Raw genomic sequence first — 13,810 nt, 5'->3', positions numbered from 1 at the left:
TGTGCTGTTCAGAATTTAAAACAGGAAGCAAGATCTTTATTCCCACACAGATTTGCAGCAGATACATTTTCTGAGATCATGCTACAGACTTTATATTTATAGTCTATTTATGGCTCTAAACCTCATAGGCTATTATATAATACACTAGAGGCCCGGTGCACGATATTCATACATGGGGTCGGGAGGGTCCCCTCAGCCCGGCCTGCACCCTCTTGCAATTCGGGACCGTTGCCTCCTAACCGCTCATCTGCCTACCTGCCTGATCGCCCCTAACCCCTCTGCCTGCCTGCCTGATCGCCCCTAACCCCTCTGCCTGCCTGCCTCATCGCCCCTAACCACTCTGCATGCCTGCCTCATCGCCCCTAACCACTCTGCCTGCCTGCCTGATTGTCCCTAACCACTCTGCCTGCCTGCCTCATTGCCCCTAACCACCTCTGCCTCGGCCCCTGCTGCAGTGGCTTCGTTTGGAATGATGTCCAGAAGGTCATTTGGCTGTCCGGTCTAATTGGCATATTACATGTTTATTATTATAGATTATTCTGGTTCAGGCCTTTCTTTTATCTATTTTACATATTGAAATGCTTTAAATTTTATTGTGAAAAATACTTTTGATGGTCAAATAATAATTATATGACTACAGGTAAGTTCTAGCTCCTTAACCAGGTTGGGTCTTTCCAGTCTCTCCTGCTACACAACCTTGATACTCTAGTAACACAGAGCTTCTTATATACAGTTCCTCTGTGCCTTGCTTGTATTGCTATCTGCCTATAGTATTTTCTATTTTCTTCTCCCCCACCTTGCTAACTACTACTCTTCATTTTAGACTTGTTTGAGGTGTCATCTCCAGAAAGCCTTTTTTAGCCACCTTTCTCCCAGGCAGGCTTGGGTTATGTGTCTTTAGTACTCAACAAACTGTGCTTCTCTCCCTTATTGTTTGGGGTGTTTTGTTTTGTTTTTTAAAAAATATTTTTATTGATTTCAGAGAGGAAGAGAGAGGGAGACAGATAGAAACATCAATGATGAGAGACAATCATTGATTGGCTGCCTACTGCATGCCCCATACTGGGAATCGAGCCCAGAACCCGGACATGTGCCATGACCAGGAATTGAACCCTGACTCCTGGATCATAGGTCGATGCTCAACCACTGAGCCATGCCGGCTGGGCTGTTTTTTGTTTTGTTTTTTTTTTCTGTTTCATTTGCTAGAGTTTGAACTCTTTAAGATAAGAACTATGTTTTAAAATTTTCTTTATATATCTACAATTTTTACTGTAGAGCCTGTATGGTAAATACAAATATTTGGGTAGTAAATCTTTCTGGTGCATCTTGCAGTAGATATGTAACCTAAAATTAAGTGTACTTATGTTATCTCTGTGTGAAAATTTGCTCTGTTGCATGTGCTTATTTGTCATAATGAACACAAACACTGGATTGAAATGTGCATTTAAAAGGAAAGACCAAAAAATAAATAAAAATTAAAAAATAGAAAGAGTATTATATGCAGCTTTTGTTGGGAACTAGAACTTAAGTTTAATAGCTGTTCTGTATTTTGTACAACTCTGAAATGTGAAGCTTTTCCATGTAATCTCATGCCAATGTTGACCATGTGGATTAAAATAGCCCTATTTTAATCTATGACCAAATTAGGAATAGAATATCTATCCAGTGGGGATTTGTAAATTATTGTAGTTTGTAGCATGACAGGTTTATATAAATAATTGCAGTGATTCCCACTGTTTTAAATGGAAGTCTAAGTTCAAATAGAGAAATGTAATCATACAAGTATGTGATTATTTAGCAATGTTTGCCTTTGATATCTTAAATTAGTTTCTTTTTTAAAGGATCATCAAAACTGATGATAAAGAGAAAAGTTTATTTCATTAATCTAAAATATCTACTCATGGGTTTCAATTCAAATTTGATATGTACTTAAAATACCAATAACTAATTAAATAATTATCCTTAATGTACGTTTATAGTGTAATTGTTTTCTAAGACATTCTCATAAGTCAGATTTTAATGAAAACATTTCAATAGAGTTAAGTCATTCCAGAATTTATTTAAAGCAATTCTTTGTACATTAAACATTTCTCTATTTTATAACTTTACATTTTACTATATGTGACAAAATAATTTCAATGAATTTCTTTGTTTTTCATTATTTTTCAAGAGCCTAAATGTAAAATAAGCAGTGTTAGTTATGTTTCAGTGATTTAAAATGATGAACTTTTCTTTTCATACAGATAAAGACACAATAAATAAAATTAGAGATTTACGAATGAAAGCTGAAGATTATGAAGTAGTGAAGGTGATTGGTAGAGGTGCATTTGGAGAAGTTCAATTGGTAGGTTATTTTTAAATACAATTCAAAATAGAAACTTTTTAAAATTAAAAAATCCACTTGTATTTTTAACATGTTATTTAGGAAAATAGCATTTAAAAAAATTATTGCTTTAAATTGCTCTAGATATTCTTGCCTAAGGATTGAAAGCCTAAAGTCAAATTCAGTAGTGTGAAATATTTTCTCCACATGTTCATGGGTAGAAAAAAGGTTTCAAGCATTAAAAGAGAAATCTTTACTCCTAATATTAGACTATCTAAAATGCTGTGGAATAGTAAGTTTTATAAATAGTAAGTTTTATAACATACCTAGCAAGATGGAGGGGGGAGAATGTACTATAATAGAGAAAATAAAGAATTTTTTTTCTACCATTACTGGCTTCTGGAAATTAAAGTTTTGATATTATCTAATTGGGATAATTCAGCAGAAGAGAAGAAAAAATAGCTTAGAACAATAGTGTTAAATTATTTAACAAGTTGTTAAAATCATATAACAGATTATTCTAGGAAATACTGAGCTTTAAATTTAAATGTTAACACAAAAGTTTATTATTTTGCATTTTCAATTTTAAAGGTAAGGCATAAATCCACCAGGAAGGTATATGCTATGAAGCTTCTCAGCAAATTTGAAATGATTAAGAGATCTGATTCTGCTTTTTTCTGGGAAGAAAGGGACATCATGGCTTTTGCTAATAGCCCTTGGGTTGTTCAGGTATGATATTACTACTCTTTCATTTTTGCTATACTAGTTTGTTAATTAAACATATCTGAGAAGCTTAGTTTCTTTTTCAGAACAGTAATAGAAAATTTATTGGCAATTACAGAATTGTCTAATATACTATTATCTTTAAAATCATAACATTTATTTTTATTCAATCAGCTTCATGAGGAAAGTATGGCCAAAGCAAAACAGAATCTAAATATTAGAAATTTTAAATAATCTGCTTTAATTTGGAGGAAGCCATATATTATTATACTCTTACTTGTTTAATATTGAAATTTAAATTATTTTCCCCAAATATAAGGTCTTATTTTATTTATTTAACTATTCATCTTATTTGTCACTCTCATTTTGTGGAGAGGAAGGAATGGAAAAAATGAGGGGTAAAGTGAGTTCTGCTAGGCCTCCAAATAATATGTTCGCTTTAGGCTTTTCCATGGAAAGAAAAGCCAGTAGTTGTGAGTCCTGGTCTTTACCCCAAGGCCTGTCTATGAAACTGTGGCGAGGTTATTTACATCTATATATCTATCTGTCTATCTATCTGTCTGTCTGTCTATCTATCTATCTATCTATCTGTCTGTCTTTTATTTACAGTATATAATGAAGCATATCCTAACTAAGCATCCTAGAAATTGTGATAAGAAGGGTATGGAAAATGTTTAAGGTTAACATAAGGAGGCTTTTATACTTGACTATCTAATCTATCTATTTGTCTGTCACAGTATATAATGAAGCATATCCTAAATAAGCATCCTAGAAATTGTGATAAGAAGGGTATGGAAAATGTTTAAGGTTAACATAAGGAGGCTTTTATACTTGACTATTATTTTTTTTTTTTATCAGCTGTGTATAGCATGGCTTCCTGGGCTCAGTATTTTATGACATTTTGAGCCAGGTAATCGTTTATTGTTGGGGCCTATTCTGTGCATTATAGGATTTTTATCAGCATCCTTGGCTTCTACCCAGAGAATGCCAGTAGCACTCCTCCCCACTCCCACACACCGGTTTTAACAACCCAAGAAGTGTTCAGACATTATTGTCTCCTTGGGTTGGGAACCACCAATACAGAAAAAATAACTGCTGTTCTGTAGAGTTAAGACACATGACATAATTGTTACTTTTAGGGTTTAAATTTATAACTTATGTGCTTGGAACTTTGTTTTTCTTGAATCATTGTTTATAAATAAACTGCCACTAGTATCAACAATGTTTCTATAATTATGGTTTCCAATTTATATCTGGGGTAGCCATGAAATGCCACTTAGTTTCTTATCTTCCCAATATATTTATTTATTTATTTTAATCCTCATCCGAGGATATTTTTCCATTGATTTTTAGAGAGAGTGAAAGATAGAGGGAAAGACAGAGAGAAATATCGATGTGAGAGAAATACATTGATTGGTTGCCTCATGCACGAGTCTTGACCAGGGCTTGGGCTGGGGAGGAGCCTGAAACCCAGGTACGTTTCCTTGACTGGACTTGAACCCAGGGCCCTTCGGTCTGCAGGCTGATACGCTATCCACTGAGCCAAACTGGCTAGGGCTCCAATATATATATTTTAATGAAAAGAACTAAATCTGGGGCCCATTCAGTGTGGCCCAGTGTTTGAGCATCGACCTATGTATGCACCAGGAGGTTGCCTGGTCAGGGCACATGCCCAGTTGTGGGCTCAATCCCCAGCAGGATATTTCTCTTTCTCTCCCTCACCTTTCTTCTCTCTCTAAAAGTCAGTAAAAACATTTAAAAATAACTAAATCTGCCCTAACCGGTTTGGCTCAGTGGATAGAGTGTCGGCCTGCGGACTCAAGGGTCCCAGGTTCGATTCCGGTCAAGGGCGGCATGTACCTTGGTTGCGGGCACATACCCGGTGGGGTGTGTGCAGGAGGCAGCTGATCGATGTTTCTAACTCTCTATCTCTCTCCCTTACTCTCTGTAAAAAATCAATAAAGTATATTTAAAAAATAAATAAATAAATAAATAAATAAATAAAAATAACTAAATCTGAAACTGAAACAGAAGATTTTTGACATAAGTGTCTAGGTAAATTAGGTATATTTTTCTCTTGGGCTTATTTTATTCATTTTAGTTGGATTCTAATCTTATGTTTACCTAAAATGTTCTTTTGTAAATGTGCTCTTTTTTTCTATCTTCAATCCTGGTTACATAATAAATGCATTTATGCCTGGCTTTCTTGCCAATTTCATATCAATGGAATTTACTCTTCCTGCTTTGAGTCTAGCTGCTGCCTCTTACTGTTTCTTTGTTAGTTATTACTTCTCCTGTTGACTGCTATCATTTACTGAGCACCTACTATATTAAGTGCTTTTTATATTCACTAATTTTTAAAACAACTCTGAAAGGCAGTTAATCCCTATTAGGTACAGTCCCAATTTATAGATTAATTTATGCTTTATTCATTAGACATTTATTAAGCACTCACTGATTGCCAGACATCCAGATGCTGACTGAGCAGCAAGTATAAAAGTCAAACAAGATAGTCTCTTACATTCTTCTTGAAGGGATTATAGTGACAGAGACTCAGGGAGGTTAAGTAAATTGCCGAGTCACACAGCTAATAAGGGACAGCTGAGACTTTTTGAGAATTGTGATTTTGATATAAATCAAACAGTAAACCTCACTAAAGCATTTTAAATTAGAGCCAAACTATTTCTTTGCTTAGGAGACTTGTATGAAACTATTTTAATTTTTAATTCTCAGTATAAAAAATTCAGTTAGTATAGATATATGTATTTCCCTGGCCGGGTTGCTCAGTTGGTTGGAACATTGTCCAAGGTTGTTGCTGGTTTCATCCCCAGTCAGGGCACATACAAGAGTCAACCAATGAGTGCATGAATGAGTGGAACAACAAATCAATCTCTCTCTCTCTCTCTCTCTCTCCCCGCCTCCCTCCCCCCCTCATTCCTTTTCTCTCTCTCTCAAATCAATCAATTAAATTTTTAACAGAAGAAATATAGATAAAAAGTCTCCACCTAAATCCTCAGAAATAATCACTGTTAACAGTTCCTTTGCATATGCAAGGGTCTTTGTGGTGTTTATGTTTGTGTTCATTTCTGTTTTTAAAGATTACTACAACTCTTGCCATTTGACTATTTTAATTAAATATTTTATTATTATTTTTGCAAATTTTTAAATGAAACAATTTTGCTTAATCTTAATGAATTGTTTTTTGTATTTGTATAGCTTTTTTATGCATTCCAAGATGATCGTTATCTCTACATGGTGATGGAATATATGCCTGGTGGAGATCTTGTAAACTTAATGAGCAACTATGATGTGCCTGAAAAATGGGCACGATTCTATACTGCAGAAGTAGTTCTTGCATTGGATGCAATCCATTCCATGGGTTTTATTCATAGGTAAAGATAAAAATGCTTTAAATTTTTTCATTTGTTGAAGAGAGAAGCTGAAAATACATAAACTTTATTCAGTTAACATTTCCCATTCTAAATCCACCTATTTTCTGTCCGTAGACATGAGTGGTATTCCAGAACTTAAAACTTTGAAATTGGTAGTTTTAACATTTCAGTTTAATGTTTATATAAGTGTACTTTTTGCTACCCCTTAATCTGATCATACAGTTTTTATTCGGTGTTCTGAACAGTAAAAATTGTAAGCTGGTTTTCTGAAGTGTGTGCCAGAGTGTTAAACAATTTTTGTTTTTAATAAAATATTAATTTTCTTTTGATTCGTTTTTTATGTACAAATTTTTGAAATACAGATTAATTTGCTTTTAATTAGTGAATATATCATATTTGTTAGAATAATAGTTTTATTTGTTCTGCAAATACCATTTGAATTTATCGTGCAGTTGCTATGCTAAGTTCCAAGGATACAAAATGAAAGTGACATAGATCCTGTCCTGAAATTATTTATGTGCTTATGTTGAGACGTGTGTTTCAATTACTTTTTATGTCTAAATGGTACATTTTTTATGGTTATTCTCTCAAATGATTTGATCCTACTCCCACTCCCTCTGGAAGAATCAGACTCTGCATATGTCTTCTTCTGAGGCATTAACATATAATGAACTTTCCTTGCTGAAGTTTAATTTCTACATGTGGATAGAGAACATATACAGGTCAAAAGTGCCATATCTACATTGAATGAGGAGAAATAGCCTAAAATAACTGCCTCATATAATTTTTATCAGTATCTGATCTATTTCAGAAATGCTCTTTTTATTTCCCCCCCTCAGAGATGTGAAGCCTGATAACATGCTGCTGGATAAATCTGGACATTTGAAGTTAGCCGATTTTGGTACTTGTATGAAGATGAATAAGGTTAAATAATTATATTTTAATTTAGTTTTTGCTGATTCAAGACAGATGCTTTTTAGAAGATGTTATAAGAATTTACTAACCATAGCTGAACTTATACAGAACTGATGTGACCTGTCTCATTTGTTGAAATAGATGCTACAATTGCAATGTTGTATTAGTAACTTGTGATTTATTTTTTTTACTCTCTATTTAGGGTAAGTGTAGATTGCCAGATTTACTAAATCCTTTATAATAACTCTCTAGTAAACTACTGGTAACTAGAAATGGAAATAGTCTCTAAATACTAATGCCAGTGTTAAGAGTTTCATAAACATTAGATTTCAATAATGTGTGTATTTTTAGTATTTTACTTAGCCTTTCAGTGTTTTACTTAGCTTCCTATTAACATTTTTGGGAGTCAATCTTAAAAGATATCCATTCTCACTGTTTATATAATAACATGTATAGCTGAAGTAGCAGATATGCTGCTTTATTTTCAGTTGAAACAGTTTATATTCTTTGAAACTTATCACAGAACAATATCCAGGAAGTTGTATTTATTATTTTAAATGGAAAATTATTGGTTAGAAGGAAACACTACATGAGAACTTTTGTGTGAACATTTAATTATAATTCTATTGAATTAATACCAGCTAAAATAAGTAATAGATATGTATAGTTGTTAGTTTGTTTTTGACAGTTAAAATGCATATTAAATTTTCACTGTGCTTAACACTATTATGCCATTTTCCCATGCTTTCCCATTTTATATTTGTACACTCGATTCTTATGTTTTCTTCAGTTTCAAGCATTGTTAAATTGAACAGCTATTTTATTTTATTTTTTTAATCTTTATTGTTGAAAGTATTACACAGGTTCCTTTCCTCCCCCCCCCCCCCCCCCATTAACCTCTTCCAGAGCTCTCCCGTCCTTGAACAGCTATTTTAGTAAAAATAATTAAATTAGCATTTATATATTATTATTATCAAATGATTCATCTTATTGGCCCCTCAGTCTGTTTGCATTGGTTTATATACTTGCTCTCTGTGGTTAAGATGGGATTATTATATTGGCACAACTGGGGGAATAATAAATGTTGGCAGTGTGTCTTGTATTATTACAAAATAAAAATCACTTATGTATACACACATATGAATATACTGTGTACATAATAAGTATATATGATTAAGGTATTTGTTAATTTTTGTTAAATTTGCATTACATTTTGATACAATATTTTATAGCCCAACGATTTTGAGTTCTACAGATTATATGTCATTTTAAATAATTGAGACTTTATATCCTAATCAAAATTTGACCTGCAATTCATTTTAGGAAGGTATGGTACGATGTGACACAGCAGTTGGAACACCTGATTATATTTCCCCTGAAGTATTAAAATCTCAAGGTGGTGATGGTTATTATGGACGAGAATGTGACTGGTGGTCAGTTGGGGTATTTTTGTATGAAATGCTTGTAGGTAAGTAAAGGAGAATTTTGTGTACCTCTGATATAGTTATTTATCCCAATATTTACCACTTAGTTTTTTTCTACTACAATGCTTACTACATTAAGTCATGTTGTTTTTGTTTATAGGAAACAAAGTGATCCAAACCTTTGTGTGTGTGTTTTTAAAAACTATTTAGAAGATGAAAGCAACTTTATGGATTTCTTTTTACATATAAAGTGTATGTTTTTAGTTTATGTATATTTAGTAAATCTTTAAACAGGTAACAGTGAGTCTTCCTTTGAAACTGATTTTTTTTTAATGTGTCTTATTGTGCTTTTATTTTCCTTGTCAATTTTTCAGGTGATACACCTTTTTATGCAGATTCTCTGGTTGGAACTTACAGTAAGATTATGAACCATAAAAATTCACTTACCTTCCCTGATGATAATGATATATCAAAAGAAGCAAAAAATCTTATTTGTGCCTTCCTTACTGATAGGTAAATAATTTTAACATTGAGTTTACTTCTTATTTTTCCGCTCAATTTTAAAGGTCTGTATCTGAGTACCTATGTTTGATGTTTTAGAATAAAAATGCTATCATTCCCAAAATAATTCATGACAGTGAAATCGAATATAGTTTTATAATTTCCTGGATGCCTTTTCTGGGTCTCAACTCACTTTCTTTACCTAAGAAACTGAAATACAATTCTTTTCTAATGGCTAGACCAGATGATTCTTTGTTTTTCATTGTTAAATTTTTAACTTGGTTAAGTATAAAAATGATGGTAATTTTATTGAGTCTGAGATTTTTTTAAACATGTTAACATCTCTGAAAGTGCATCTTTACGTAAATATAGGTGTTGTAAATATAGGTGTTGTGCTGTGTGTTAGGTGCTTGGGGTATAGAAATGAACAAGACACAGCCGCTGTTCTCCACTACCTCATAGTCCTTTGGGGGAAATAGACAAGCAAATGAGACACTTACTGTACAGAGAGATAGGTACTCTGAATTAAATAGTGTGTGCCATAGAATCATGGCGAGGTCCTGTAGTTCAGTCTGAGAGAGTCATTGAAAACTTCTTTAAAAAATATCACATATCTAAAACAATTTACCTTTTAACTCCTTAAAAAAATTGTAATTCAGGGTATTCTTATTGTTTATAAGTACTCTACTGGAGAACAAAAGTTGCTGAGTTCCTCTTTTAAAATCAGCTAAAGGCACATCTTTAAACATTATGTGTTCACTGAAGAGGCCAGAATCATTAACTTGTCTCAATAAAGCTCTCAAACTCACAGTAATGTCAAGAATTAATTATTATTTGTTTTTGATTGGTCAGAAATAATTACTAGTAATAGATTATAAAATGGAAATTTAAAATTTTAAATACCTTTCTGAATTTTTGTTAGCTTCTGGTGTGAAGTAAAGTTGTTGGTTGCAAAAAATGTATAACTACCACTGTTTTAAAAAGCTATCAAGAAAATTTACTGTTTTACTTATTCTTATGAAGCAGGGTGAAATCATGTAATATCAACAAATATGTGTTGTTTTCTTTAAAAAATTCTTTAGTATTCTCAGCCTTCAACTTTTTTATTTAAGCTGAAAATTATGCTGACAGTCAGTATAATTTTAGGGTGACTTAGACCTATACTGGTATTTATCCTGCGTAGATTTGGCATTATGCCCACAAATAAATCTAGACAGATGATAATAGTATCTTAAATTATTAATAACTTTTCTACTTCCTTCTTTATTCAGAGAGGTGAGATTAGGGCGAAATGGTGTAGAAGAAATCAAACGACATCTCTTCTTCAAAAACGATCAGTGGGCTTGGGAAACACTTCGAGACAGTAAGTTTTTCTTGCATATCACAGTGAATACTTGAAAGTAATGGTAGTCTGTTCAAACTGCCTTGCTAATATATTGCGTATAGCTAATGAAAATCTAAAGTACACAGATGCAATATGGGTATTGTCCTAACTTAGTTAAAGAGATAATATTTGATAGTATTGGGAAAATTGTACTGCTACTTATTTTACATTACACTCAAGATAACAAAATGAAATATTATATACATGTAATGGAGTTGGGCTCTGCAGTCACAATTTGATTTTGAACTTGGTTGAATTGCTCTTTGTTTTAGACATTAGTATCTCATTGTGGGAAAGTCAAAAAATAAGGGTTAATTAAATTAAAATATATTTCTTGTGAAAATACCAGGTATTCTCTTATTTTTACTTAAACCTAACATAAAATACAAGGTTCTATTATTAATATATGTTAATAGAATATTAATTTGTGTAAGGATATAGGAAATTATGATATACTTGATTCCAGTAGTCTTGAAGCTTGCAATTCACAAATAAAAATATGTAGTATTCGAGAAGTTCATTTTCAGTCAGTTTAGGACATTTCCCTGTTTTAAAAAAAGTTAAAACTATATGATGATTCACAGAAAACCTAGTTCAACATAGCTCAATCATAATTATAATGTGCCAAAGTTCCCATCATCTTTGTGGGTTTGGGAGGCCAAGAACTTATCTTTCCACCGTTAAAGTCTCAGGAACTTTCTTCCTTTTTATTTGTCAAAGAAATGATATTGTATACCAGCCCCTCATTCCTACCATAGTAATAACAGGGAACAGTAATAATGGAAATGAACTCAGCTGTGTGATTTTAGGAACAGTTATAAATTAGGTATTTGTCTTAAGGACTGCCTATCTAGTTGAGACTTTCAGGGGAGAAAAATCTTATTAAATTAGAAGAAATAAATTGTGTATATTTTCCAAAATAGGTAAAGTATTCTAGTTATCAAATATTTTAAAAGAAATAGTTATATTGTGTTTGAGTACTGTGTATGTATTTCACTAAGCTATAAAATTGAGTGAGAAGAGAAAAGGAGAAATAAATTCTTGTGGAAATTAAGAAGTTATACCACTAGACAGAATGACATTGAATGACCTGCTATCTGGACAAGCTACAGTAGCAGCTTGACCTTGAGAGAACTTATTAATACTTGTACACTAGGAAGTAAGGAACTTCCTCCTCCTCACAAGTAAATGTGACATGGTTGTTGCCTTCATGTTGCATGAGAAACTTGCAAGACAGAGAGATGAGTAGCTAGTGAGGTGATGAATGGTTGCATTGAAAAGCTCTATGTTTTTATTCAAGTTACACTTAGTAATGTTTTAGAAGGCTGAAAACATACAAATGTGTTTATAAAACTTAAGGAAATTTAAAAGGGGATGGGAGAAATACAAAGTGTCTTTTGTATTGCTTTAAATTCCTTTTCAAGGTGAAACAATGCATTAATAACTAGAATAACCACACAATAAATGACTCTAAAAAGTAAGGAGGACATCATTTCCTTTTGTGTATAGAAAAGCTGATCATTAATTAGGAGGGGAGGTAATTTAATCAACAAGTATTGAACATCTGTGTGCTGAGCACTATTTTATTTCAGGCACTAGGAAAACAGGAGTGAACAACAAACGTTCTTTACCTTGTGTAGCTCAGTCTAGTGGAATTGGGGGGTCCAAATCAATAGCATTTTATAATATTGTACCTCTTTAATATAACTGTTTATAGTTATGGAAATGGGTAAAGTGAATTACTTCATTGACTTAAAAGAATTTTATATTTAAAGAATTTCTGTAATTATATAATTCTGTTAGTATTATCATTTCTATATTTTTTAAAGCTTTATGATGTTATCTATGGTTTTACTATCATATACTTAGATTTAACATACTTGCAAATATTTTTTGTTTTTTTTTTCCTCTATGAGAAATTTTATTTATTTATTTATTATTATTATTTTTTTAAAATATATTTTATTGATATTTTACAGAGAGGAAGGGAGAGGGATAGAGAGCTAGAAACATCGATGAGAGAGAAACATCGATCAGCTGCCTCCTGCACACCTCCCACTGGGGATGTGCCCGCAACCAAGGTACATGCCCTTCCGGAAACGAACCCGGGACCCTTCAGTCCGCAGGCCGACACTCTATTCACTGAGCCAAACCGGTTTTGGCATATTTATTTTTTAATTTAATAAATCTTTATTGTTCAGATTATTACAATTGTTCCTCTTTTTTCCCCCCATAGTTCCCCTCCACCCAGTTCCCATCCCACCCTTGCCCTTACCTCCCCACCACTGTCCTCATCCATAGGTGTACGCTTTTTGTCCAGTCTCTTCCCGCACCCCCCACACCCTTTTCCCCCCGAGAATTGTCAGTCCACTCTCTTTCTATGCCCCTGATTGTATTATATTCACCAGTTTATTCTGTTCATCAGATTTTTTATTCACTTGAATTTTAGATTCATTTGTTGATAGACATATATTTGTTGTTCATAATTTTTCTTTACCTTTTTCTTCTTCTTCCTCTTCTTAAAGAATACCTTTCAGCATTTCATATAATACTGGTTTGGTGGTGATGAACTCCTTTAGCTTTTTCTTATCTGTGAAGCTCTTTATCTGACCTTCAATTCTGAATGATAGCTTTGCTGGGTAGAATAATCTTGGTTGTAGGTTCTTGCTATTCATCACTTTGAATAATTATTGCCACTCCTGTCTGGCCTGCATAGTTTCTGTTGAGAAATCAGCTGACAGTCGTAACAGGTACTTAACTGTTTTTCTCTTGCTGCTTTTAATATTCTCTCTTTGTCTTTTGCTCTTGGCATTTTAATTATGATGTGTCTTGGTGTGGTCCTCTTTGGATTCCTTTTGTTTGGGGTTCTCTGCACTTCCTGGACTTGTAAGTCTATTTATTTCACCAGGTGGGGGAAGTTTTCGGTCATTATTTATTCAAATAGGTTTTCAGTATCTTGCTCTCTCTCTTCTTCTGGCACCCCCATAATTCAGATGTGGGTACGCTTGAGGTTGTCCCAGAGGCTTCTTACACTATCTTCATATTTTTGGATTCTTTTTTCTTTTTTCTTTTCCAGTTGAGTGTTTTTTGCTTCTTTGTATTTCAAATCTTTGACTTTATTCTTTCAGTCCTCTAGTCTGCGGTTAGG

At 33.1% G+C, this 13,810-nt stretch overlaps 1 protein-coding gene across 7 annotated transcripts in view; it reads left to right on the top strand.

Annotated features, from left to right (window-relative positions):
* ROCK1 (Rho associated coiled-coil containing protein kinase 1) overlaps window positions 1-13,810 on the top strand; it is a 144,409-nt gene that overhangs the window by 48,760 nt on the left and 81,839 nt on the right. For 6 of the 7 annotated variants that reach the window (XR_013961521.1, XR_013961522.1, XM_080686181.1 and 3 more), the window contains exons 3-9: window positions 2,244-2,344; window positions 2,915-3,052; window positions 6,263-6,438; window positions 7,278-7,362; window positions 8,677-8,821; window positions 9,152-9,290; window positions 10,550-10,641. Coding sequence is in view for 5 of the 7 variants with exons in the window: in XM_080686181.1 (XP_080542307.1) it covers window positions 2,244-2,344; window positions 2,915-3,052; window positions 6,263-6,438; window positions 7,278-7,362; window positions 8,677-8,821; window positions 9,152-9,290; window positions 10,550-10,641 (876 nt within the window). In the remaining 2 variants the exon portion in view is untranslated. The remainder of the gene's footprint in view (window positions 1-2,243; window positions 2,345-2,914; window positions 3,053-6,262; window positions 6,439-7,277; window positions 7,363-8,676; window positions 8,822-9,151; window positions 9,291-10,549; window positions 10,642-13,810) is intronic. The other variant, XM_080686182.1, reaches the window with a different exon arrangement.

This window comes from Plecotus auritus (genome assembly GCF_963455305.1).
Source record: "Plecotus auritus genome assembly, chromosome: 8".
Lineage (NCBI taxonomy): Eukaryota > Metazoa > Chordata > Mammalia > Chiroptera > Vespertilionidae > Plecotus > Plecotus auritus.
This window is presented reverse-complemented; position numbering and strand designations above follow the sequence as displayed.